We start from the raw sequence: 27,435 nt of genomic DNA, 5'->3' as shown, positions 1-27,435 counted from the left end.
TAACAAAATGTCAAAATATTTATAGTATCTATGTATTTGCCTATACATTCTCTTTTGCTATAAAAGAGCATTTAGTCTACCATGTCTGAATTAGGTAGTAACTTATTCATTAACAAGTGAGAACAATTCCTCATTATAATCCTTAGAGTAGGAAATCCACTGTGGGAAGGGATTTCAGGGCAGTTGCTTTTCACTTCCTCCAATAAAATCTTGGAGTTAATAATTTTTTTTTCTGTCCTCCTGCTTTTAATTCTGAGTCAAAGAGGTTTAGGAAAGGTGTAACCCCAGCCCTCCATTTGCTGAGGGCAGAATCACTTCAGCAGCTATAGGTTTAGCCACAGAAAAACCACTCAGCTTCTAAAAACCAGGCAAACGATTTCCCAAATTGGCAATCTGGCAGCAGTATAACATTGAGGACACTTTCTCAACTCCGCTGAGAAAACTCAGGAAAGACCACATGGAAGAACAGAGGACAACAGTTTTATGGTCTGTTGGGAATGAGCCAAAGAAAATCAGATAACAGTTGAAATGAGGTTTGTCAATCATCCCACTGATTTCAGGGGCACACTGTGCTCACTGCTGTTCCCGTGGAATAAGTGACTCTTGCAGAACCCACCAGCTCAAGTTTAATCAGCCTCACAACAGCTTAGGAGAAAGCATCACTATGCCCTCCCATGAAAGATGGGCACCTGAGGCAAGAAAGCTTAGAGGAAGAGCTATGGGTTACACCGGTAAGGAATGGCACTTGTGGAGGGGAGGACAGGAGATACAAAGGGAAAAGGGACGTGAAGCTTATTGAGCTGCCCGTGGTGATCTGGTGATCAGGGAAAGAGGTGGTCACTTTGGTCACTAAAGTCCAAGGCTGATGGATCCACATGTGACAAGGTTCAGAGACCACCTCTTCCTACTACTCTTCACTGCCGGGCTCCTCATCGCTGTCCTCCCCCAGAGGAAATTCCCTTGTGGGTTTCTGAGTTGCACACATTCGAGTCTCCATGGCGCAGTCCTGGCTCAGAATTGCCTGAAGCGAGACACAGGATATTTTTTTACCATTCTCCCTGTTCCCTTCCCTCACTAGCTCATCCAAGTCTAGTATTGCTCAGAAAAGATTCAAGAAACAAGCATAGGATTCTTTTCCTGCTTCATTTACAGGCACAGGCCTCCCAAGGCACCTAGGTGTAACAACCCCGGTCAAGACAAATATCTGGTATGTTTTTGATTGAATTCTAACAGTGGTAGTATAAGCTACAGCTGGGAGCCAGCTGAAACTGGTACTTTCCCTATGAGACCTCCCTGTCTTCTTTCCATCCCTATGATCAGCCCCTACATCCATCATTAAGCCACCTAGACCCTTAGGGTCCTCATGTTGCAATAAAAGTAAAGTATGTTATTAACTAAAATCACAATTATGGTTCTCTTCCCTAGGCTTTTGTACTTTAAATGATGACCTGGTAAGGATAATGGCAGACATGAATGAATGAATGAATGAATGAATGAATGAATGAATCAGTGGAATTTTGCCCACCTTGGGGAGATAATTTGTTGACTCACATGTTGCCGGTAACTAAAGTATAGGATGCCTTTGATGGCCCCTGCCCCCAACTCTTTATAAGCTTCTCATTTTTATTCTTTACTTAGGGCTCTTCTTAACCATCTAGTATAAGAGGAGAAGTGGTTAGTAAAGAAGGGAAAATAAGAAGAACAAAGGAAAAATAAAGGTGAAAATGGGATCAGAAAATATGGTGAAGCAAAAAAGACTTCCAAAGAGGGAGGAAATAGCATACGATGAAAAGCAATGAGAGAGAGATGAAAAACAAAAACAAACAGAAGATTATTGTTCTTTTAGCAACAGTCAGAGCCTCTTACAAGATTTTCCTCCTTGGCTGGGGGGCTTCTCAGGTAGTAGCAGAGAGGAGCATAGATGATGTTGATGACCCCAATGATGACCATAAGCCAGGGGAAGCCAATGGCATGCACAATGGCGCCCCCAGTGGATGGACCTGTGAGGAGTAAACCAAATTTGCAAGTGTTTATTGACCCTTAATCACACAGAAAATACTGTGCAAGGGGCAATGGGTGGCCCAGAGGATGTCCCAAAGTCAAATATCTCCAGAACCCAAGGAGAATCAACCTCCTGGCTTTACTCCCAGCTGGTAAACAGATAAGAGAAAATGGGACACCAAGTCCTGGGTGCTCCCCTCTCCCCTGCCATCATACCTATAGCAAAGCCCATACAAAAAGCCACATCAGCTATGGCATAGACACTCCCATACACTGAGGTGTGACGCAGGTCCACCAAGTGTCCCATGATGGGCATCATAGAGGAATCAACCATGCCTGTGGCCAAAGGAAACAGGACACTGTCAGCTCTACCCACAGTCCCTTCCCTTTTTTGTGGTACCCTTCCTTCTTCTCCTTCCTTTGTCTCTTTTTGTCTGCTATCCTCCCAAGCAGCACTAACACCTATTCCTGGTAGGAGCTAGGAGTGCACACCATTGCCAGCCACCCTCCTGCTCATTCTGCCTTTCCATACACCTCCTCTGATCTGACCCAAAACCAAAATTCAGGGGCTTTTTGTCTCCTTTAAAAGTATTCTTACCTATGGAAAAGCCAAGACCTGCATTGGGGCCAATAAGACCAAAGATATTGTGAGCCAGAGGAACCTGCAGCAGGGAAGGAGGAAGAGTTTATCAGGAGTCCCATTAGTCACCGCAAAAGCGAAGGATTTTCACATGATATGCATTTATTAACCACATGCTAACCACATGTGTTATCTATCTGGATTATCACTTCCCCTTATGAAGAAGAATCTTTACCTTTATTTTAAGGATATGAAAGCTAGATTGGTGCCATTTGGGTTAAATGCCTTGTCCAAAGTTAAAAAGCTAGTAAGTGGCAAGATTAAGTCTAAATCTCATATTTGATTCCATTATACATAATAATGGGCCTCCTCTATTGCATGACTTCTTCCTCCACTTCCTTTAACCCCCCTCCCAGACACACACTTCTGTCCTCACTCTTCACTGAATGGAGTTTCCTCTCTTCTCTATAGCGACACTCAAAGATTTTAATTAAATCCTACTTTGGTAGCTACTTGGGCAAGAAGACAAAGACAGCAACAACTAATTACCCATAGTCTAGAGGGACAGGTGGCATGTTTTGAGGTGCTGCATCAGCAAGCTTGTGAAACTCATTCTTTTGCCTTCCCAGTCATCCACTGAAAGACTTCCTTTCCTCTTTCACTGCTTCCTTAGGTCCCTCATTGACCACCTGTTACCTAAACCTGCCACCCCAGTACATTTAACCCTCAGAGGTCTAACATACCATCTAGATGTTAGTGGCTAATAACAATGTTAGGGATTATTCCTAAGAGATAATTATAGTTTAAGGTTTAATTATAGGTTAAGATTTACTGTAGGCCCACTGTGGGCTGTAGTTTATATGGACAGTCCTATGAGAGGCTATCAGAAAGAGGCTAAACAAAAAGAGGTGACATATCTAGCTCAAAATTGCACAAGCAGCAAGCAGCAAAGCTGGGAATGAAGTGGAACTCATGCTCCTGATCAAGACCTCCAGCCTTTCTTGAACACTGTACTCAGTCCTTTCGGCTCTAGTCTCATCTCCTTCAAGCCTAGGAGGCAAGTGTGCTTATGATCCCCATTATGGGGAGGAGAAAATGAAGGCTTGGAGAGTTTGAACGGGGCTCTTGAAAATAGAAAAGCTCTTCATTTTTTTCTTTTTCTACCAAACATTATGGCACCAGAGACTGCAACTCATATGATGGTTCCCCTGTTGGCTTATGAGGTCCTGTTAGGGTGGGACAAGTAAATTAAGTCATAAAATGAACCACTTCAATAGCCCCAGAAATAGATACCAACATGAATTGTTTCATGTGCCCATACATAGGGCCTCAGACCTCTGGCTACAGCTGCTTCATTGCCCTTCTTCCCTCCTTCCCCACCTCCTTTAATGGGATGCCTGGTGGCATCTCTCCCAGAGCTAAATTCTTACCCATGCAGAAACAGTCTTTCCAACAGTCATTGCCAAGTCAATCCTCTGATCATTTTAGAAGAAAACGGTCTTTAAATGTCTGGGGTTCTCTCTTTCTCTCTCTCCCTCTCTCCTAGACCTTATTGTACTTACACAAAGCAAGCTGGTGCCTACTACAATCATCCCAATCAGGGAGCACAGCCACCTGGAAGAAAAGAGCCATCAGCAAACTGTGCTAAAGGGAGAAATCCTTTTCACCTGCCACCCTATCTCCACTACACCAGCCAGTCCTACACCCCTAATTCCAGGAACCCCTTAGGATGTAAGAAGATGAAGACATCTCTACATGATCAGTTTGTAACAAGGTGAGTCCTTTCCCTGCCCTCCTCCTTGCCTGGCTCTATATCTCTTTCCATAGTAGAAGCAGAGGAGGTGCAATGGGACATATTCTTTCTTCCTCTAGCAGAGGAATTAGCTTACTCAGAAGGTACTTGCCCCTTGGGAGTAACCCTCAAACTTAATTCATGCTGTTTCCCAATTCATACTACCTCTTTCCTATTCATATTTTATCTGGTCTTCAAGGTACATCTCAAAACCCACAAAAAATACCAAACTTCTTTCCTTTTCTGATTTCCTACAGCAGGGGTTTTTAAGCTTATTTTAAAAATCTGTATGCTGAGCTTCAAAGATAAAATTAAAGCTGTTCTCACTGTAGTGGAATAAGATTCAGACTCATACTTTTTAGCCCTCAAACCCTTTCCACTTGGTGGTCTCTGAGGTACCTCTTTAGAACTCTCTGGGGCTCCAGGGAACACAGTTTCACAACCGCTACCCCCAAAGTACTGAACTTTTTCATAGCTGTTCTCTGTGGGGTTATTTTAGCTTGTCAACTAGACAACAAACATCTGGAAAGTAAAGGTTATCTCTCATATATTCACAACCAACTCAGGGCCATCCTTTATCCATATACCCCTCACCACCTACCCACTCATATCCTCCCTGTAGGCAGCTTTTATGCATGTATACTTGTCCTACACTTTCAACCTCAGAGAAGCTGTTCATTATCCTAGGTGCAGGGACAACTTCAAAAGGCTCTCCCATCTTAAATTCCTGTTACTCTCCACAGATTCCCAGGCTACATACCGACCCATCTTGTTGGCCAAAACACCAAAGAGGTTGGTACCAATGAGGTAGGACACACTGGCAGGCAAGAAAGCAAGACCTGAAGAAAGACACAGTTCTAAGATGAGGACATGCCCAGTTTACTATAAAATACTTTATTTACTGAAAGACAGTGAAGTCTCTCTGTTACCTTCAAGGATTCCAAACCACTTTGTTTTGTGTGTTGGGGATCCTTGTGCAAACCCAGAAGAGTTGACGTGAGGCTCTACATTTCCATTTTCCTCAGGAGCAGGGCTTTGTTTAGCTTTAATACAATGTACTCCCAGCTCTCCACTTAGATTTCCTAAAGAATGGCCCTAATGAGCCGTTCTCATGTATAAAATCCTTCTAATTATCAGCATAAAAACATCATCAGCCTTAGGGAAAGAAATAATATTTCCTGGGAAGTGTAAATCCTGCCTTGCTATTCACCTTTCTTTCCATTGCTCTGGTAGTGATCCTGGACACGTCACTAAACCTTTCTGAGCTTTAACATCCACATCTGGCAAAAACAAAGCTCTGATTCTGTCATACCAATTTACACTGAGGAGCAAACTGGCAGATTTACAAGTATTCTGTCAACTGAAGCAGTGGTCACACTGTGTTCTCTGACAGTAGAGTCAAGTGCTCTAGAGCATGGGCTTTGAAGCCACAGTTCTGGGTTGAAACTGTGCCTTGGCTACTCTTTAACTCTGTGACTTTGGGCACCTTACCTTCCCTGAGTCTCATTCATCATTCATTCATTCATTCATTCATTCATTCATTCCTTTTAATGAGCTTTTACTATGTGTCAGGTGTTCTAAGATTAGATTAGACAAAATATTAGCTTTTAGGGAGTTTATATTCCAAGGGAGGGAACCAGACAATAAACAAGTGAACAAATGAAAGAAAAAGGTAATTTTGAAAAATAATAAGTTGTGTGAAAAACATTTAATGTTGTGGCATGGAACTATGACCAGGAATGGAGCTAACTTCAATTTGGGGCTGGTAAGGATTTTTTGAGGAGACATGACATTTATTTATTTGGGGGGGTAGAATAACCATTTATTATTTCCTATTATTCTTTGGATCAGAGAGATGATTCTTCTGGGCTGAGCCAGCCAGATAGTTGCGGATAGCTTCATGCTTGACGTTGGCCAGGGGTATGGAGATGTTGCCACACATCGCTCCTCAGCCAGCGGGCTGGCCCACTCAGTCACAGGGCCCCCAAGAGAAGCAAGGACTGGCAAATCCTGCCTCATGAGCCCATTTCAAGCCTCTGCTTCTGTCACATTTGTTAAAGTCACATTGGACAGAGCAAGTCACATGGCTGGGCCTGGACTCAAGGGGAGGAGAGACTCTACCACTTAATAGAAAAAATATTGTCAGTTCTACAATCTAACCACATCTAACTTCTAGTTCATATAAACAGTCTGGAGAGGAACAAGTTAAATTATATCATAAGGAAATAATTAGTCAAATCTAAAATGTGAAACATTCTATAGACAACCTGCCAGTGTTTTCAAAAAGTTAGTGCTACCGGGGGAAAAAAAAGATGTGATGCGTGGCAAGGCAAAGTAGACTATTCTAGATTTTTTTTCAAGATTCTATCCATTTGAGAGAGAGAGAAAGCACAAGCAGGAAGGAAGGGCAGAGGGAGAGGGAGAAGCAGGCTCCCCACCGAGTGGGATGCTGGGATCATGACCTGAGCCAAAGGCAGACACCCACCCAACTGAGCCACCCAGGCGCCCCAAGACTATTCAAGATCTTAAAAGACTAAAGGACATAAAAACCAAATTCAAGTATGAATCTTATTGGATCATTATCCAGGAAAATAAAAAACAGTCATAAAAAATTCTCTGGATAATTGGGGGAAATTGAATATGAATTAAATACACAGAATATTTTAAATTTTCTCAAATGTGATAATGGTATTAAGGTTACATAAGAGAACATTCGTATTCTCAAGAGATGCAATGTGATGTATTTAAGGGGTGCCTGGTGGGCGCAGCCAGTGGAACGTCCAACTCTTGGTTTCAACTCCAGTTGTGATCTCAGGGTCATGAGATCGAGCCCCTTGTCTGGCTCCAAGTTCCTCAGCACAGAGTCTGCTTAGTATCCTCGCTCCCTCTGCCCCTCTCCCCCCCACTCAAGTAAATAAATCTTTTTTTAAAAAGTGATGTATTTAGGACTGAGATGTCATAATGTCTGTTACAGATTTCAAGTGGATCATCAAATCAATACATCTATAGAGAAAAAAAATACATCTATAGAGAGATGACATTTAAACTAAGATCTGAATAACCAAAACAGAGCATTCCAAGCAGAAACAAACAAATAAATAAAAACATCTAATGCAAATACAAAGATGTTAAAGAAGAAACTAGTTGTCTGTTACAGGAATAGAAAGGAGGTGTGTGTGGCTAAAGCACAACAAGACAAGTGAAGAGTCATAGAAAACGTAGGCCTAGAATTTGGAATTTATTGCAAGTGGAATGGGAAACCTTGGAGGGGAATGACATATTATAATTTACATTTTTTTCAAGTCCTCTGGTTGTGGTTAGAAGAATGGGTTCACAGGACAAGAGTAAAAGCCAGAAGACTATCTGCAGAACCAGGAAGAAAGAGATGATGCACCGTCTTAGCTGTCGTGATGGAAAGAAGGGAATAAAACAAGAGGTATTATTATGGCGGTAGAGTCTGTGGAATTTTTGGTTGGATTGGGTGGGAGTGAGAGAAAGAGAGAAATCAAGGATCACTCATTTTGTCTTAATTACTGGAGATGGAGGAAGAGCTTGAGGGAAACATTAAAGGTTTGAAATGCATATTAGATATCCAACTGGAGATGTCAGGCAGTGGGTGTACAAGTCTAGACTTCCAAGGACAGATCATAAGCACAGATATAAATGTTTGACTCACTGATTTATACATGCTTCTTAAAAGCCATAGGAAGGGCTGGGATCACCTCTGAAACATCAGATAGAGAAAAACAGAAATCCAAGGTCTGAGCCTTCAAGGACTCCTACCTTTAAAAGTTAGCAAGGAAGAGGAGATAACAAAGGTGATAAGAAATAGCCAATAAAATAGTTGATAGGGGATGGAATGAAGGAGGAGGAGAAGGAGGAGGAAAAGAAGAAAAGAAGAAGAAGAACAACAACAATAATAACAGCAATAACAACAACAACAAGAGGAAGACGTGGTGGAGGAAGAAGGGGAGGAGAAGGAGGGAGAGGAGGAGAAGGAGAAGAAGTAATGGTGGTGGTGGTGGTGGTGGTGGTAGTAGTAGTTTGGCCTCTGAAGGAGTTGGAATGTTTCAACCATAAAAAGAAGGCAGTGAATGTTGGTACAAGTGCAGGAAAAGGAGTATACTTAGTGATGGGAACATGTGAGTTCCCATCTCATTGCTTCTAACTTCTCAATGACTAGGAGTTGAGAATGATGAAGGTAAAGGGATGAGAGTGTGGAAGAGGTTTGAATAGATAAGTATAAAATAGTAATTTCAGAAAGTGGGAAAGAGAACATAACTGGGGACTTAGAGAAAGATAGTTGGGCAATGTGAAAACCTACTTTAGATTTGTAGCCGTAAATGTAAGGTGAGACCAATAGCCTCTCTCTGTGTTTTCCCACAGGCCCAGTGTGCTGCTCATGCATAGGCAAGGAGTAGGCAACCAGCTTGGCTTAACCAGAATCAATGCTGTGCTGGCTGACAACCCCAGAGGGAGAGCAGGGCAAAGGAATTAACTTTCAAAAGAGCCTCTGAGAAACAAACTGAGGGCTTCAGAGGGGAGGGGGGGGGAATGGGATAGACTGGTGATGGGTAGTAAGGAGGGCATGTATTGCATGGGGCACTGGGTGTTATACGCAACTAATGAATCATCGAACTTTACGTCAGAAACCAGGGATGTACTGTATGGTGACTAACATAATATAATAAAAAAATTATTAAAAAAAACAGAAACAAAAGAGTAACATCATGATGGAATTCAAGCTGAGTAAATAAAAATTGAGGACATGAGAAGTGATGGAAATAGAAAATGAATTGAGGCCAACGGACTGGAGACCTCCGAGTAGCCAAAATTTGTTGATATGGGGATATTAAAATACCTGAACAGGGATATGTGAGTTGATAATTGGACTGCTTAGAATTAAATTTCAGAGATGATAGAATTAATGCCAAGGTCAAAATTATATGAAGGTTTGATTGGTTAAGGTGGAAAGGAGAAAAAGATCATTGCAAAAGATTATTTCAAGAAGGTAGGTTAAATAATAGGCCACGATGTTGGTAATGTTATCCACCTGGATATTGAAGCCACCAAAAGTGGTAACAGGAATAAAGGAGAAAAGAATATGAACCAGGTGTCAACAATTTAATGAATGAGAAGGGGTAACTAAGACCTCAATAGGTGATTGCAATGAAGAGAGGTAGAGAGGGGGTATAATGTAATGACATGATCTTCAAGGGAGTTGGGATCTTTGAAGGAGAATTAAGAAGAAATGATTCTGGGGTGCCTGGGTGGCTCAGTTGATTAAATATCTGCCTTCAGCTTAGGTCATGATCCCAGCATCCTTGGATTGAGCCCAGAGTCAGTGTCCCTGGTCAGCAGGGAGTCTGCTTCTTCCTCTCCCGTTGCCCCTTTCCCTGCTCATGCTCGCTTTGTCTCTCTCCCAAATAAATAAATAATATCTTTAAAAAGAATAACAAGAAGAAATGACTCAGAAGCAGCAAAGGTGAGCAAAGCCAAGAGGAACGTGGATTTCCATTAAGACAGCAGGGAAACTGTTCTCAGGAAACGTTCAGCTCTCAGGGCAAGAAGATGATGGAAGTGTTTAAAAAAGAGGCTGAGGACATGGGGACAATTGTCAATGACAGGAGGTTCTACAAGGCCCAGGACTTTTTGGAGGGGAAATTGGAAATTGGGTCAGATTAAGAAACTTCTGAAATATGGGGATAATAATAATTCCTACCAGATGGGCTGGTTGTGAGCCTTAAATGAGATGATGTATGTCACCCATTTTGCACAGTGTCTGGCACAGAATAAGTGCCCTCTGAGCATCAGCCTTAACCGTTACTGTCGTAACTGGCAAGTAACAATGTCTGGACTTGAACCCAGGCCTTCTCCTTCCAACTTCGTATATTTCCAATACCCACACAAGCAGCATGACAACACAGATGGCTCTGGCATAAGGGACTGCACAGAATCAGCAGTGAGAGTTTCTTCAGGTCTCACCAGCTTCTCTACGCCTTTCTGTACCTACAGGAGAAAGCACTGCCTAATGGAAACTGTCATGATGATTACAATTAAACCCAAAGTCAACAATTCACCAGTTACTAGTTGATAGCTTGTTTGATTTTAATATTCTCTTTGATGGGGTGGAAATGAAGCGTATCTTAGTGTATTTGTCTATTTGTACAGGGCTGCAATATGTTTCAAACTGTACCCACTTGTTATGTTTAATTATTTTTAAAAGTTTAGAACTATAACTACTCCATTGTTTACCTGAGATCTGGAGATAGGCACCTCTAGGAAGCTCACTATCTTCTTAGATACATTTCCTTACTATTGTTTTAAATAATGTGGAATTTCCTAAATGAGATTTTCTCAACCAATGTGACTTGTTCTTTACGACCTGGGTATAGCTTGCAGCTCAGTAGCATTTTGTGCAAAATAGGTATTCCAAACTGTATGTCTACAGACAAGGATATATTTTTCACAGCATATCTTCCAAGGAGCAGGGAATTACACATAGCTGTGACTGTCAAAATAATGTGAACAAAAACAATGATGAAAATAGTAATTTTTATTTACATAGTATATCTGTCCTGTATTCCGTCCACTGTGCTAATCCCTTTATTTATTTATTTTTAAAGATTTTATGTATTTATTTGAGAGAGAGGGAGAGAGAGGTGGGGGGGAGGAGAAGAAGGAGAGGGACAAACAGACTCCATGCTGAGCACGGAGCCCGACGCAGGGCTTGATGTCGAGACCCTGACATTATGGCCTGAGCCCAAATCAAGAGTTGGATGTTCAACCGACTGAGCCACCCAGGTGCCCCTGTGTTAATTCCCTTAGAATACATAGATGTATTTAATCCTGAAAAAAAACCCTGAAAGCATCTCCATGTCTTCAAATGAAAAAAAAAAGGTGGTGTTTGAAGAGGTTAAATAACTCATCCAAGGTCACAACCAGTAAGTAAGTGGTCAGGATTCAAACCCAGGTGGGCCTGTTTCCTCCCCTCAGGGAGAGTACAGGCATAAAATGGGTCACGTAGAGGTACTCAGTCACAGACTACAAATCACTCTCAAAAGTGCGGTCTCTTCTCCAAACAGCTTTCACAGGTTGTCTGCATTTAGTACAATATTTTTCAGTAGGGTCCCTGATACCATATCAGCATCACCAGGAAACTTAAGAAAATGCAAATTTGATTCTATTGAATTTCTGGGTGGGGCCCAGCACTCTGAGTTTTAACAAGCTCTCCAGATCATGTGAGAGCCTTTGAAGCTAGACTTAGAGATGCAGATAGCATGGAGGAAAGTTGTAAAGGACGGTGGGAGGACTGCATAGAATAAGCCCAGGAGTTTCTCTGGGTTTCACTAGCCTCTTGATGCCTCTCTGTACCTAAAGGAAACAGTGCTGCCTAATAGAAATTGTCATGACAATTTTAATTAAACCCAAAGTCAACAATTCACCAGTTATTGAATGCTGGTTTCCTTTTAATATTCTCTCCTGTGTGATGAAGAAGAGCTGGGGAGGAGCTGTTCTGAGCTGTGTTTGCCCACCTGCACCAAGAGCCTGAGCTGTCATAGCCTTGAGGCAGAGGATGCTTTTCTGCATTAAGCACCAACTAACTCAATTAATTGTCATGGTCAGAGGCATTTGCATCCCAGAAAAATTCAATTTGAGGCTAGGAGTACAGCTTGGAGCCTTGCTTAGAACTGTCCCCTAAAAAATTAAATTTAGTGCTTTTCTTTGCATGCTGAGCTGTATCAGGTCCTTATCAACTTCCCCTCTGGCCCCATCAGCCTCTCCTCCCTACAGCTACTGAATGGCAGGTAGCCTTCTCTGTTCCCTTTCCTCAGGCTTCCTGGGAAGGGGCAGAGCCTCCTCTCTCAACCCAGATGAGTCACAAGGACATCTCTCCATGAAACAGAGGAGGCTGGAGGCCTCCATAAGCACCTTGTTAGAGGTAAAAGGATAGCAAAAGGGTAATCTGGAGGAAAGGGAGTTGAAGACGGAAAAGTGTGGTTGGTAATGGTGGTGCATATTAATATTCTACAGGTGTAAAGCATTTCCACATATTATGACATTTATTTCTCAAATTACTGTTTGAACTAGACAGTATTCCAATGCCCATTTCAGAGATGAGAAAGTTGGTGTTCAGAAAATTGATGTGGTTTGCACAAGTTTACTTAGTCAATCAATGGAGCTGAAATGAAAACCTCGACCTTTCGACTAAAAGTCATTCATCACTGTACTACATAGCTAGGTATGTTGTCACTCCATAGCCCCTCTAAAACCCTCCCACCCTGCCGTTCTTGCCGTTCTTGGTCTGCTTCTTGGAAGTGCTGCCTGCCCACCCAGGTTCGATTTACAGGTGTGGACAGAGACTCTAATTCTACAAAGGAAGCCCATTGTGCCTCTGTGACCCTGAAGACCTGGGCCTCATAGTGCATCTCAATTACCCGAGATAGGGCCCATGACGCACACCTCTGCCCAAGCCCAAGTTGGGGAACATGGTCACTTACCTAACTGCCACTCAGGTGAGCACATGGTCTGCATCATCCAGATGGGCAATGTGGGCTCCAGCATGGCCACTCCCATGTTAGCAAAGCAGAGGGAGCCTGGAGAGACAGTTCTGTCAGCCACCAGGCCTACCCAGAAGCCCAGACTCTCCCAGCCCAAAGAGGCATTTTCAGCTTACCTGCAGCTACCAGGATATAAGGGTCTCTGAGAAGTGTAAGGAGAGGAGTCCCCCTGGCACTCTGAGAACATGGACAACAAAAAAACTTCCATTTGTACAGTGTACATCTCTCCTATTGTCATAGAATCTGAGAATATGCAGACAGGACCTTAGAGATCATGTATGTCAGCTCCTTTACTGAAGAGACCAGACACCCAGTCAAAGGAGATAAAGTGACTTTCCCAATGTCACAGCGTCACCTGGCAGTGCACCTCCTGTGTGCAAGGCAAACACCGGGAGTCACAAAGAGTAGGACAACACATTCCAGACATGATTCCTGCTTTCAAATGATCACCAACCAGATGAGAGTGCATTGTCAGCAAGGCCAGCAATGGACGATGGGCATCTGGACTCCTGGTCTGGGGCCTCACCACTCGATCTTGCAGGCACTAATGTTTGCCCTGAGAGAACCACAGGTAGAGTGCTGATTCCCAAAGGTGAGCACAGAAGGCTCCTCAAGCATTCTGAAGGCTTCATTCTGACCATTTTGAGCCATATTGGCAAGTCTAGTTGAAGGTGTTTGAAGATCTAGATTAAAATGCAAGCCTAAATGTTCAGTTCTATTTCCCCCTTCCCTCAGAAAATCTTTATTACGATTAAACTCAATCACTCCACCTTCCTCCCATGCATTCCAGCAGGTTATTTTTGCCTCAACCATGTTCATGGTTGGTTATTTTTACATAAACTACCTTCCTTCTCTCTATAGCTCCAACTCCTACCCATTCTTCAAAGTCAGTCTTAAATGGCTCCTTCTTTTCCACTGTATTCCCTGACTCAGTAGCTGAAACTTCTCCCTCTAACAAACTTCCTGAGCACTGTGCCCTAATATGTGGTGCTAACTACATTCTATCTGATAGTAGATTTAGTAGTTTTAATATAATAAACCTCTCTGCATACTTACAGGAGTGGATTAAAATTCAGAGATACTAAAACTAAATATATAATTCCCAATAAAGAGACAGATCGAAATCACAAAATACACATAAAGAAGTCCACTAAGCTCTTTTGCCTAACAATTCCACTTCTAGGAATTTATTCTATAGATTACCTCCAATGTTATAAAAATGCATATAGGTAAGGTTATTAATTGTAGCACTATTTATAACTGCAAAATACTGGAAATTACCTAAATGTTCAAACATAGGGGATTGAATAAAATATGGTACACACACAGTGGTGTTTTATACAGGCAGAAAAATAATAATTGAATTTTTTGAATATGTAGAACATTACCATCTAAGTCAAAACTATTCAGAAAGATACTAAAGGAAAATAATTTCTCCTCTTACTTTTGGTACCAAATGTGGGGGCTTTCCCACCAAACAATTCTTCCGTTCTCTATGGGCACTGACTGGGTGTCTTATAATGTAATACAATTCTGACACTGACTACTTGGAGTTAGCACAGACTCCTCAGGTAAAAGGCTCAGTCCCACAAGACTGCTTCCTTTCAGATCCCAATTGCAAATAGTGGGTTCCCAGGTTACCCACACTTCTGTCTGACTTGGCTACAAAATCAGGGTTTTTAGATCAAACTTTCCCATATTTTCTGTACTTCTTTGTGGTTTGATATGGATTTCCCAAAGCCATCTTTGGGTTGGAATCAGACAAATACCAGCTCTGATATTTAACCATGATAGAATGATAATCTGCAAAGATGTTCTCAGGGGAGAGATTATCTAAGCAGCCTCCAAGGTCTTCTCTAGCTCTGAGGTGTTCTAACTATGAACACACAGGTCCCAATGTCATTGTCTCCTGGTTCTGTGTTTATATATATAAATTTTGTAATGTTTCCTTGGTTCTTCATAAGGCCTTTCTTCCATCTTTGTCCAACATCAGATCAGACTCCCCCACCATCCCCAATGCTACCCTAAATATGACACTATCTGTGAATCCAAGTATAGTTCTTACTTTCCTTGACTCCACTCCTCTTCACCTTTCTTCTTATAGTTTAACAGGGATGATCTAGGGGTCTTAGCACATAGCCATTCTGTATATCCCTTGGCAATGGAGCTTAGTGTCTACTTACTTCAGCAGAGACTTTGGAAGGCTGTAGGATACACAGCTGGAGTGCTAAGAAAGAAAGTGAGAGAGAAAGAGACAGTTTATTTTGTTCACTGATTAGTTGGAGGCTCCAATAACAGCCACATTGATATCACCCTATCATGTACAGATCTAACTCCCTGAGTTTCTTCCTTCTTTCTGAAAATGGAGCAGTCCTTGATCTTTCAAGCATGTCAAGACTGACACCACAGCATGTGCATTCCCAACCTGACTTAAGCTATTATCTGGCTGGTGACCTCTTATGATGACTTACCTCCATCCAGTAGTGCCAGGAAGGCCAATATGAGGAAGGGTGAAGACCGCCCAACAAACACATACATTACACTTCCAAAAGGAGCTCCCACTGGAAAGGCAAAGCAGGCACAGATTTCAGAAGTAAGGACCAATTCCTAGTTGGTGTGACTTGTCCATATTTACCCAATGAACCTCCATGTAAGATTCTGGGGATTCAGAAATGAAGAAGACCTGGTTCTCAGGAATTCATTTTCTAGTAGAGAAAATGCATGTGGTGGGGGTGGTGTAGTGGGACACAAATAATTAGAACATGGTAAAGAGTAGAGTTCAGCAGTAAAGGTGCAATCTACAAGGTGCTGTACAAACACCATGCAATGAGTTCAGGTGGCCACAAGGGCTTTGTCAAGTGGCTAATACAGGTGGGGAAGAAGTATAAGTGAAGAGCATTGAGGTGTCATAAAAGAGAGTGTGGTTGCAGTATGGAGGTTCCTCAAAATGTTAAAAATACAGCTATCCTACAACCCAGGAATTGCACTACTAGGTATTTATCCAAGGATACAAACATAGTGATTCGAAGGGACACTTGCACCTCAATGTTGATAGCAGCAATGTCCACAATAGCCAAAATACAGAAAGAGCCCAGATGTCCATTAACAGATGAATGGATAAAGATATATATATGGGTGTGTGTGTATATACACACACAATGGAATATTAGCCATCAAAAAATGAAACCTTGCCGTTTGCAATGACATGGATGGAACTAGAGTGTGTTATGCTAAGTGAAGTAAATCAAGTCAGAGAACGACAAATACCATATTTTACTCATATGTGGAATTTAAGAAACAACAGATGAACATAGGGGAAGGGAAGGAAAAATAAATAAGAGGAAAACAGAGAGGGAGGCAAACCATAAGAGACTCAGCTATAGGGAACAAACTGAAGATTGCTGGAGGGGAGGTGGATAGGTGGATGGGGTAGCTGGGTGATGGGCATTAAGGAGGGCACTTGAAGTAATGAGTACTGGGTGCTGTATGCAACTGATGAATCACGGAATTCTACCTCTGAAACTAATAATACACAATATGTTAATTAAAGTGAATTTAAATAAAATTTTTTAAAGTGTGGTTGGATAACAAATAGAAGAAAATCAGTATTCGGTGTTCAGTCACTAGAATATGAGTATTTGGGAGAGGAAGAGTAAAGGTGGGGAATGTTGAGACCAAGTAGTCAAAGGCCCTGTATATCCAGATAAAGCATCTGCTTGGTTTTGTGGGCAATGGGGAAATATGTTTTTTAGCAGGAGAGAAATATCACCAGCTCTGGGCATAGGAAGCTTCTTCTGGTGGCACCCTGGGGGAAGGAGGAAAGGCACAAAAGATCAGTCAGTAGGCTGGTTCCAACTGAGATGTGATGAGGAACTGACCTTGGGGAAGTGGCTTTAGAGAATATTAATGGGCTTATCCATTTGGGAGTGAGAAGTGAAAAAGGAGACCAGGATGAACCAAAGTTTTAACTTGGGTGTTTGGGAAAATGGATATTAACAAAGAGCAGGGTTTTTGTTGCCTCTTCTCCCATGGTTGTGTGTGTGTGTTGGGGTTGGGGGGGAGATATGGACTAGGAAGAGACCTCTGGTGTTTTCTCCTCAACTAGTTTCTGAGCTCCTAGAGGGAAGGAACCATGTGTGAGGCTTCTTACCTATGTCCCCTGTGTGCTAGCATTCTCCTTGGCATATAGTAAGTGCTCCATAAAATATGTGACTTGTTGGAATAGTCAATCAATCTATATGAGGGATGAACCTCAAAGAAAGTATGTTATGGCTCAGAGTTTGAGGTTTGAGTCCAGAAAATCTGAGTCTATACCCTGGCTCTGGCATTTTCTAACTATGTAAACTTGTATGGCTGTTTAACCTCTTTTAGTCCTCATCTCTATAATGGAGACAGTCATTCTTCCTTCATAGTGGTGTGAGGATTAAAAGAGATTGTGTCTGCAATGTATTTAGCACAAAATCTGACACAGAGCTCCTCTCATTTTGAAAGTACTGGCCCTGTGTGGAAGCAGAGGTAAGGCAGCAGCTGCTAACATGGGGATATTTGCTCACTGGAATAGACTAGGTTTCTTCCATTCCTAGGACCTCATGGGCTATTAAGCTTCTTAACGGGAAAGAGATTTTGCCTTTCCTGAGAAAAATTTCAGAAGGACTCAAAACATGATTGGACAGAAAGGGAAAGAAAATCCTGTCTTTCATGACCTTTAGGAACACTTTCCTTCTGGAACCATCTTCTAAAAGTATGCAGTAGCCTACCCTTTGAACCTAGATTTGGGACCAGGTGCCACTTACCCAGCACTCCCAAAGCCAGACCCCCCAAGGCAATTCCCATGGCACGCCCTCTCTCATAGTCATCAGTGTAGACACTTGCCAACATCCCAAGACCTGAAAGGAGAGTGACATATGGAGTTAGCATATAGGAGCCCTCTGTCTTCCTCTCTCACTGAATCCTTGGTCAGTTAGTTCTTAGTCCTCTATCCCTATTATATCTTCAGGGATCATCTTATGTACAGTTGCAGTTTGAGGGGTTTTGTAAAACTTAGCCCATAGTATTTTACAAATACTGTCCCCACTGGTCGCCCAAACTCCCACATTGCCCACTCCTTATGTTCATAATATTGTTGGAAATGCAAAAGTAAGGGTAATACAGAATACCACTGTCCATTGATACAGCATTTCATTGCATTTTATCATTTCCTAGCATGTTTCCTTGAATGAATGGATATGGAGTAGGCCAAAGGAAAATCTATAAACACAGAACACTATTATATTCAACAGAGGTGCCCAAGGAAGAGGAAAGTACAGAAGATATGTGGAAGACAGCATGGGCTGGGCTCTCCTATCATTTACTCATGTGTAAAATGGCATAAAATAGCTACTTCATAGGATTACATTAAATATTGTATTTGATGATACTTTGCAAAGTGGTAGTGTTACTGGTAGTATTAGCATTACTTTTCTTATAAAATGTTAAGAGGGGGTCAGAGAAAAGACCATAGAGGGGCATTAAATAAAAGCCTGGCTTACTTCATCATTTTACCTTGGGCTTGCTTTGACCTGAGCTGGCTGTACCTAAATATTATCAGATGAAGCTATGTCAGGCTTGGGGATTTAGAACACTGATAATAACTCTACAATTATCTTGGTTTTTTTGCCCACTAGGATACTTTCCTATCTATTCATATAAATCTTATAGGGTCTGAAGGTAGTAAGAGATGGTAAGAGATGTATATGTGTGGGTATGCGTGTGTGTGTGTGTGTGTGTGTGTGTGTAAGATGTCAGCATTACCTGCAACAGATGAGAATGAAGATCCAATGCCTTGAAGGGTTCGGGCCACAAACAGTAGGGTATAGGTGCCAGAAAAAGCAAACACTGTGTGTAGAAAATAGCAAGAATGCTCCAGTTAGCAAATTGTCTTTGTTTCCTCACCACCAGAAAATGTGCCCATGAGATTGTAGATATAAGCCACTATGTATAGGTTTTAATAAAGGATGATCATTGCCCCCTGTTTTTGCAGTTGTCTTTCTAATCTCCCACACCTTAATCAGGATTGCGTTTTAATTGACATGAAGACTGAGAAACCACAGAAACACAAACCAATTCACCACACAGTGGGTTAAGTCTGGATTTTCACATTTCAGGCCCAAAGCTCAATACCCCGTCCACTGGAATCATGGCTGTCCAAAAGTACAATGCCCTTAGACCCTACTTCTCAATCCTTCATATTCAACACCTAGATTTGACCTTTGACATTTTTGGGCCCCATTGGGTCATCTACAGCGAGGGAATAAAAGTTATGTGTAATTGAAGGACCATAGGGATTGGGTAGAAAATAGTATCTTGTGATTCAATTAGATATTTCCTCTTATCTAGTACTGGAAAATATTTTAGCCAAATCAAATCAGTGTGTATGTATTAAGTAATATCAAACATACACTAGAAGATGTGAAATAAAGAGAACACCCAGTTCATGCCCTTTAAGAGGCATCTTAAGGCATCTTCCATCTACTCAAGACTAGCATACACAAAACTGAGTACCAAACAGGAATATGTTATCAAAAACTAAATTACAGGGTGCTGGTGGTAAGCTTGGTAAAACCAGACATGTCTCACCTCCATTTTAAGACAATGCCCTTGAAAGAAAGAATTCCTCCCAAAGTATCTGAATCAGCAGAATTTGAATCCCTTAGCCCTTTCATTACATTTGGTTGTTGGCTGTCTTATAATCTTCTCCCATTACTTCCAGATGTGATTACACTGTTTCCCAAACATGCATGTGCTTGGTCTCTCCTTGCTGGGCTTCCAATGCCTTCTCCTAGGCCTTCTGATTTTCAGTCTGTTCAAGGTTAACTATTCCTACATCCTTTATTACAGTATTTTTTTAAAAGATTTTATTTATTTATTTATTTATTTATTTATTTATTTATTTATTTGACAGAGAGAGAGAGAGAGAGAACACAAGCAGGGGGAGCAGCAGGCAGAGGGAGTAGCGGGCTCCTGAGCTGAAGGCAGACACTTAATTGATTGAGCCACCCAGGCACCCCTATACCTATGTCGTTTGAGAATAGTGACCAACTTGTGTCAGTTTGCCAAGGATTTTGCATTCTGGGAGGCCCCTGAATCCCAGACAAAGTAGGATGTTTGGTCACCCTATTTAGGAAAACCAAAACGATTTCCTTCTCTCTTCACCCCCTAATATGGGTTACCAATTCGCTCCTAATTACATTAAGCATGGGCCTCAGCTAGGGGCCCTTAATGGTGGTAAGGGGCATCAGCAACCTCTTTTTAGTATTTAAAAAACCCTAAAGAGATGCCCCATAAGATTCCCTAAAGACCAAACATTTGCTAGAATTAGGCCAACTCAGTATAGCAACACTGGTTATGGCATGGAAATAATAATTATTATTTAATAGCAGAGAATCAAGCAAGGACCATATGCTAAAGAGTTTGTGATACTCTAGCATTATCCTATTTTGCAGGGTGTTTGTTATATCTCCCCAGACATGTATCATAAACTCCTAGGCTGGAACCATGTCATTTTATTCTTTATCTTCCCCCAGTGGCTTTTGCCATCAAGACATAATATATGTGCTCCGTAAAGTTTTTGGAGAAAATTATGAGTCTCATTTGATGAAACAGAATCCTATTAGTTTTTAATTCACTATTTGGCATAGGCTGAGATTTTAGAAGTTCAATAAACATTTCTAACCTGAACTTCCTCATTTTCTTTGATTTAGCTAAAATTTTCACAAGTAAGCTGCAGTTCTCAGAACTTTACACATCAAGCTTCTGTTCTTTGCAACCCTCCAGCCTTGACTGCAACAAACTCCTGTTAAGCATTGGTTGATAAGAGTCAAGCCATATGCTGAAAGGGAAGAAAACTTGAGGAGGAGCTAACAGAGAAAGCGGAAAAGTAACAGAAAGTTGATAAGAAAAACAGGAGGAAGGAGATGTGTTACTGGAAGAAGAGTCAGCAGAGGCATCAGGGAGCCACCAACAGTTCCAGAGGCTGCCTTCCCTTCAGTTAACCTCCCCACCACCATCATTCCTTCTTATTTTAATTCTTGGGGTCAATTTCCAGACATAATTTGTTTATTTACTGTTCTTACTCCATGTCTATTTATTAGAACATTCATCTGATACTGGATAGACTATTTGTCTTTCTCTTTCTTGTTTTTTTAGCAAATTTATTTCTCTAAGCTATTAGCTTTAATGTCCTTGAAGGTAGTAGACTTTTTGGTATTATCTAGTTGCTATTGTTCAGTTTAGATTCTTGGCTGGTGGCCTTTCACCTTTGTGTATCAAAATAATACAACCTCTTCCCAAAGATGGGGTATTTGGACTAACCTCATTCGAGGGACTACTGACACACACACACATATATATCTGCATATCTATTAAAACAACCTTTACAATATTCCTCAGCTGAAGGAAGTAAATTATCTGTTCTTCTATAGCAGAATATACAAACTCCAGACTGATTTGTCAATACTGCTCTAACGCCCGTATCCAAAACTGCAAAGGATTTAAATCACTGTCATAGGCCATTTAGTCAAATGCCTAATTAGCTAACTTGACCCTACTCTCTGCATTGTAGTGCATGTGATAAAAATCTAAGGTAATCAGTGAAAGAAATAAAAGAGGAAGCAAATCACTTACTAACTGTGGAGAGAAACAGGATAACAAACCCAGCAAACATGGGGATGTGATATCCAATCCTAAAAGAGAATTAAAAAGAAAAAAGATACAGTCCCAATAGGAATCCATATACTTGGACTATATTTTTTCATGTAATCGGGAACAGAAATGCAGTTATTTGAGTACATGGAAATGCACGTCTCTGAATGCAAGTGTACAGATAGGATATGACATATTAATGTGTATAAGTAAACAAACAAACATGCAAATTTACCCGTAGACCAAGGCCAAAATCCTCTTTTCCAGAAAGGCTGGCCTACTCAGAGTGTATATCCCTTTGAAACATCAGGATAATCCCAAGCACTGCTAATAAGCCAGTGCTCTAGATTGCAGTAGTCCTGCCTTGGAGCCGTGTTCCAGGGTACCGAAATAACATCAGCAGTATACTTCTGATCACCGGTTCTTTTTTTGGTGCTCAATAGTCATTACATCACTAAGAAAATTTGATATTGATGAAATGTGTTCATCAATATCATGTTATCCTTTGGGTAACCAGGTTTCCAAACAGTTGGTTGCCCTGGAGACTGACAAGCGAGTTTTCCTTCCTTTTCCCTTCTAACTGCCTTTATGATACCTCAGCCTATCATCCTCTTACTCCTGAGCCAGTGAGTACCATGTAGAGCACTGCACCCATTGAGATACCTGTTGGTGAGAGGTCCCACAAATGGGTTGACCAGAAGTTGCATCAAAGCCTTTGAAGCAAACAGAACCCCAACCCGTAAGTTCTCTTCCTCCAGAAACTCTGTGCCTTGCAAGCAGTTGTTTCGTTGTGCTGGGATGGCTCCAGTGACTGGAGGGGGGATGGTGCCAGTATTGTCATCTGTCCACGCTGTGCCACTGAGTGCACTTTCTTCGAGAGCCATGGTGTTGTTATCAAAGGAGAAGATGGTGGAAAAGGCAGGAGAAGTAAGGACATGCTGAGAAATTGTGGTGGGGCCAAGGTACAGAGGAGCACTGGTTTCTTTGAACTCTGTGGCATATAGGAAGTTGGGTATAATGGGCACTGAAAATCAAGAAGGACAAGTGATGAGAGCTAAGAACACTTTTTAACACTAATTGGTTCAGGGGCATTACTATGAGCTTTATATTCATATTCAAGGAAGGTATCTAAGTGACATGATTTGAAGCCTACTAAAAGACTGTACCTGCCCAAATTATCCTATTAGATTAAGTACCTAAATTCCAACCCACATACAATTGGTCCTCATTACTCCTGAATTCTGTATTAGCCAATCATCTACTTGCTAACATTTAGTAGTAATCACAATATCAATACCCATGGAGTTTTCACAATTTTTCTTGGACATGCATGCTGAGAGTGGGGAAAATTTCAAGTTACCAGATGCTTACTTTCACAGCTGAGGTTGAAGAAGGTAGGCTCTGTCTTATTGTTTCAGCTCTTATATAGAGATGGCAGAGCATGGAAATGGTAGGGGCAGGGAAGGATACTGCAAGAAGCTCCAGCTCTGGGGTCAGTTGGACAGAGCTTGAACCCCACCTTGGCACCTAAGACAAGTCCATTAACACTTCTCAACTTCATTTTCTATTTTGTGTTTTCTAAGCATAAAAAGAAAAATTCTCAAGTCCACTCACTGCTGAATTTTGGCAGGGTGTATGCTACCTGCTGGGGCCCAAAGAAATTAACCCCCAGCATAAAGACACCCAAACATACCCACTACAGTAAGCAGCATGTTGTCCAGAAGCAGAGCAACAAACACCACCACCAGTACCAGCTTCCGTGACTCTCTCCCCTCCTTTAGCAACCGCTGAGGAGTATCCAAAAACACCCTGGGCATGGTGATGGCTGGGCTGGGAGCGTCTTCTCCAGTTTCTTATGAAAGGTCCTGTTACAGCTATAGGTCTTCTGTAGCCTTTATAGAAGAGGGGAGAATTTCTGCCCAGACAAGTGAAACTCACTATTAAAATGAAAAGTGCAAGTAGTTGCAAATACTAGGATGGTATTTGAACCATTTCCTTGCCTGTGTCTCTGCTCACTTCCTATACATCTCAATAATTCCACCTGGTTCTCAGATTGCCTTTTAAGAAATCACTGCTTACTGGCTTTTTACATCTGGAATTCTACCTAACACATTAAGCAGATTCTAGCTCTGTTCACTTAGCTCTGTGTCTCAAATGCCTATCACGCCAATGGTTTATGTCAATATCTGAGGCCTACTTGTATTATTATTTGTTCAATCTTTTCCTCTAAATCCACTCTTTTTAAAAACCAAAATACTATTGTTTTAAAAAAATAAGTGTGCCGTACAAAACAAATTATGGTTCACGTGTATGCACCAATCCAAAATTATAGCCTATGGTCTGTACCACCCCAAAATATGTCATGTGCCATAAGTGCTGCTTGTACTTCCCACAGAGAAACACTGACCTAGACCAACACTGTCAGTTCACAGATGAGAAATATGAGACTCTGGAGGCTAGGAGATCTGTTTCAGACAATTAGTATCAAACTGGAATGAAACTCCAAGTTTTTTAACCTGCAGGATTATAGTCCACCATCTTCCCTTGTTCTGTTGTACTTGAAGGACTTCTATGTTGTTTGAGCTATAAATCCCTGCTCTGTAAGGTGTGTTACTGTGTGTAAATAAAATACTGTCATGATTAGTTCTCTACTTAGGATTTCATGTGATTAGTCAGCATTAAGTCATAGTATTTTGTTAAACTCCAGGGAATAGCAGTTTCAGGGAAGAATTTGTGTGTGTGTGTATGTCTTCTGTTGTGATATCAACAATGCCAATCATACACATTTTAATATTACTGTCATGAAATGCATCAGGCTCTAAAATTTATGTAACCTTTGATTCAGTAACTCTACTTCTAAGAACGTATCTTAAGGAAAAGATCAGAAGTGTGGCCAAAGATTTATGTTTAAAGTTACAAATTGCTGCATTATTTATGTTAGTGAAAAAATCAAATATTTTAATGGTGGAATATAAACAGTTCTTAAAAATCATTTCTCAAATAATTTCAATGACTTAGAAATACCCAATATAGTGTTAAATTAAAAAGGATATTAAACTGTATTTGCAGCTTGACCTCAATTATATAAAAAATTATGTATTTTAAAAGATTAGAAAGAGACACACTTAAGTGTCAGCTATTATAATCACAGATTTACATTATTTTCTTTTTGTTTTTCTGTAATTTCTAAATATTTTTAATTAACTCCTTTCATAATTAACATACTTTACAAGAAGTAAATAATTTTAAATGATTATCACTGGAGTTCAATAGTGAATGCTAAATGTTGGGAGTATTGCAAGCCCTGAGCTACTCTGTTCTATTCTAAGACCAGAGCTGGGATAAAAACATCACCCATACCACGGTTCTAAGTGACCAAGAGGTCCCCACTGAACGAAATTCCCAGATAAGTTTTAACCAGAAAATGCATGCAATCATTTAATCTTTTATTTCTCTATGTAAATAAGGTGTGTCTAAATACAAATTTACCTAGGATACGTAAGGAAAAAAACAAGGTACTTAAAAAAAAAAAGCAATAGAAAACTAGAAGATGTAAAATGGAATAAGTACTGTAAAGACAGATCAAAAAAACACAACTAAACCAAACCAAACCAAGAATTTGCCAACAAATCAGTAGGAAACTTTACCTTAGAATTAAAATTCTCTGTTGAGAGACAAATTATAAGGAAGGATTAAATGTGTCCAGGGAAAGAAAAACCGTACCTTAGAGCCCGTGTTGTGTGAGGCATCAGTGAGGCATTGGCAGTTGTTAGCAGTTCAGAAGGGACTCCGATCTCTGAGTGGAAGTTCTGCTGGATTTATTGCCACTGTTATCTGAGGAGGTCATGTGTGCACTGTGTCCACAAAGATTTAATTGGAACTTCCAGCAGGTTTCATTCAGAGCTTTAGTTCTCTGCATCAGAGGCAGGAAAGCAGGACTGGAGAGGATAAAGAGAGGGGAAATTATCCTAAGCAAAGATGGACCGGGCTGTGCTGTTTTCCATCTGTGCTTATCTATCATTGAATTCATTAACTCTTGCCTAGGTCTGAATATAAATTGGAAGATAGAATGAAGCCAGAGAATAGTTCCTGTCCCTTGTTACTTAGTGAAAGAGACTCCACGTATCCCAATTGCTTTCCAGAAAGAAACAAATCTTAGAACATCCACCAGACCAAAACAAAAAACAAAAACAAAAAACAAATCTACACACGTTGTTCTCAAATCATAAAAATCCAACCTCTATTTCCTCTGTAAGGCATAGACTGTACTGCCATCTCTGCATCTCAATGCTAGTTCACTGCTTGGCATATAGTGGCCTCCAATAAATACTTCTTGTATGGACGACTGAATTAATGGCTACAGGAGAGAGTGTGGCTCCTTGTGGGGTCTTGGAGTACGACTATAGATCTATGTTTTTCTGACATTAAGAGTCGTCAGTGGGGTAAAGAACATAAACAATTCACAAAAGAACAAGAGAAGCAGCAGAGGTTTCCAACTGTGGTCCCTCCTAATTGTTTTAAATAACTTGGGGACTTTCAATTTAGGGTCAAAAAAGAAGGAAAATGTTTTTTAAAGGAAACCTGGAAAGAGAAATAAGGGGAAGAGGCAGGGACATTAAGGGAGCATATGAGTTTCCTGTTGCTGCTGTAACAAATCACCACAAATTTAATGGCTTAAAGCAACACAAGTTTAGGGGCGCCTGGGTGGCTCAGTCATTAAGCGTCTGCCTTCGGCTCAGGGCGTGATCCCAGGGTCCTGGGATCAAGTCCCACATCGGGCTCCTCTGCTGGGGGCCTGCTTCTTCCTCTTCCACTCCCCCTGCTTGTGTTCCCTCTCTCGCTGGCTGTCTCTCTCTCTCTGTCAAATAAATAAGTAAAATCTTTTTTACAAATTTTTTAAAAATTTAAAAAAACCACAACACAAATTTATTATCTTAGAGATCTGGAGGTCAGAACTCCAAAATATGTTGTATTGAGTTAAAAATCAAGGTGTTTGCAGAACTGCAATTCTTCTAGAGGCTCTAGGAAAGAATCTATTTCCTTGTCTTTTTAGCTTCTAGAAGTGGCCTGTGTTTCTTTTTTTTTATAGTAATATTTTTTATTATATTATGTTAGTCACCATACAGTACATCCCTGGTTTCTGATGTAAAGTTCCATGATTCATTACTTGCGTATAACACCCAGTGCACCATGCAATACGTGCCCTCCTTATAGGCTGGTGATGGGTAGTATGGCCTGTGTTTCTTGGCTTGCAGCTCCCTTCCACCTTCAAGTCAGCAGCAAAGCAGTAATTCATTTAACACATACTCTCTATCTCCCTGATTCTTAGCTTCCTATCTACTCCCTTTACTTATAAGAATTCATGTAATTGCACTGAGCCCATCTGGATAATCCAAAATAATCTCCCCCCCATCTCAAAATCCTGAACTTAATCACATCCACAAGGCTCTTTATCATGTAAGGTAACATACTCACAGGTTCTGGGATTTGAATGTGGACATCTCCGGGACCATTGCTCTGCCTACTGCAGGGAGCATGGCATACTGTCCCCTTGCATACCCTGTGGCCTGAGCCTTTATGAAGAGACGGGGTTGTGGCCAAAAGATGCAGAAGCCATATTAATAAAGACATTTACAAGACTCTAGGCATAAGGTAGTGTCCTACGTGAAGCCCAGGTGACACTTCTGCCACTGTGCTATCCACCCTAAGTGCTGTTCTGGAACCCTGGTGGCTTAGGAAAGCTACCAGCAAAGCAAAGCTATGACTAAGAGGGAACACCAGCAGCAGAGGGCTTGAGTGGAGCACCTCCACAGTGAAGAAAA

At 41.1% G+C, this 27,435-nt stretch overlaps 1 protein-coding gene across 2 annotated transcripts; it reads right to left on the bottom strand.

Annotated features, from left to right (window-relative positions):
• Positions 1-907: 907 nt before the first annotated feature.
• On the bottom strand, positions 908-23,464 carry SLC18A1 (solute carrier family 18 member A1). Of its 2 annotated transcripts, XM_026519100.4 has the most exons (15): positions 23,307-23,464; positions 22,277-22,637; positions 21,596-21,654; positions 18,725-18,808; positions 17,728-17,820; positions 15,406-15,495; positions 15,118-15,161; positions 13,051-13,111; positions 12,875-12,970; positions 5,134-5,212; positions 4,144-4,195; positions 2,600-2,663; positions 2,218-2,337; positions 1,867-2,000; positions 908-1,021 (listed from the first exon to the last, which is right to left on the bottom strand). In XM_026519100.4, the coding sequence occupies exons 1-15, from the start codon at positions 23,428-23,430 to the stop codon at positions 908-910; spliced, it is 1,575 nt and encodes a 524-aa protein (XP_026374885.2). In that variant the 5' UTR covers positions 23,431-23,464. The 2 variants fall into 2 exon arrangements, with proteins under 2 accessions (XP_026374885.2, XP_026374886.2); XM_026519101.4 differs by lacking the exon at positions 12,875-12,970.
• Between the last annotated feature and the right edge of the window lie 3,971 nt (positions 23,465-27,435).

Source organism: Ursus arctos, unplaced genomic scaffold (assembly GCF_023065955.2).
Source record: "Ursus arctos isolate Adak ecotype North America unplaced genomic scaffold, UrsArc2.0 scaffold_11, whole genome shotgun sequence".
Taxonomy (NCBI): Eukaryota; Metazoa; Chordata; class Mammalia; order Carnivora; family Ursidae; genus Ursus; species Ursus arctos.
The sequence above is the reverse complement of the archived record's forward strand: the minus strand, read 5'-3'. Positions and strand labels throughout refer to the sequence as shown.

Bases quoted from the DNA above. Each gene is read 5' to 3' on its own strand.
- SLC18A1 (XM_026519100.4), bottom strand. From the start codon at position 23,430: ATGCCCAGGGTGTTTTTGGATACTCCTCAGCGGTTGCTAAAGGAGGGG. The intron at 18,809-21,595 runs GTAAGTGATTTG...TTCTACACACAG, and splicing joins CCTGTTTCTCTCCACAGTTA to TGTTTGCTTTTTCTGGCACC. The intron at 2,001-2,217 runs GTATGATGGCAG...TACTCCTCACAG, and splicing joins TTGTATGGGCTTTGCTATAG to GTCCATCCACTGGGGGCGCC.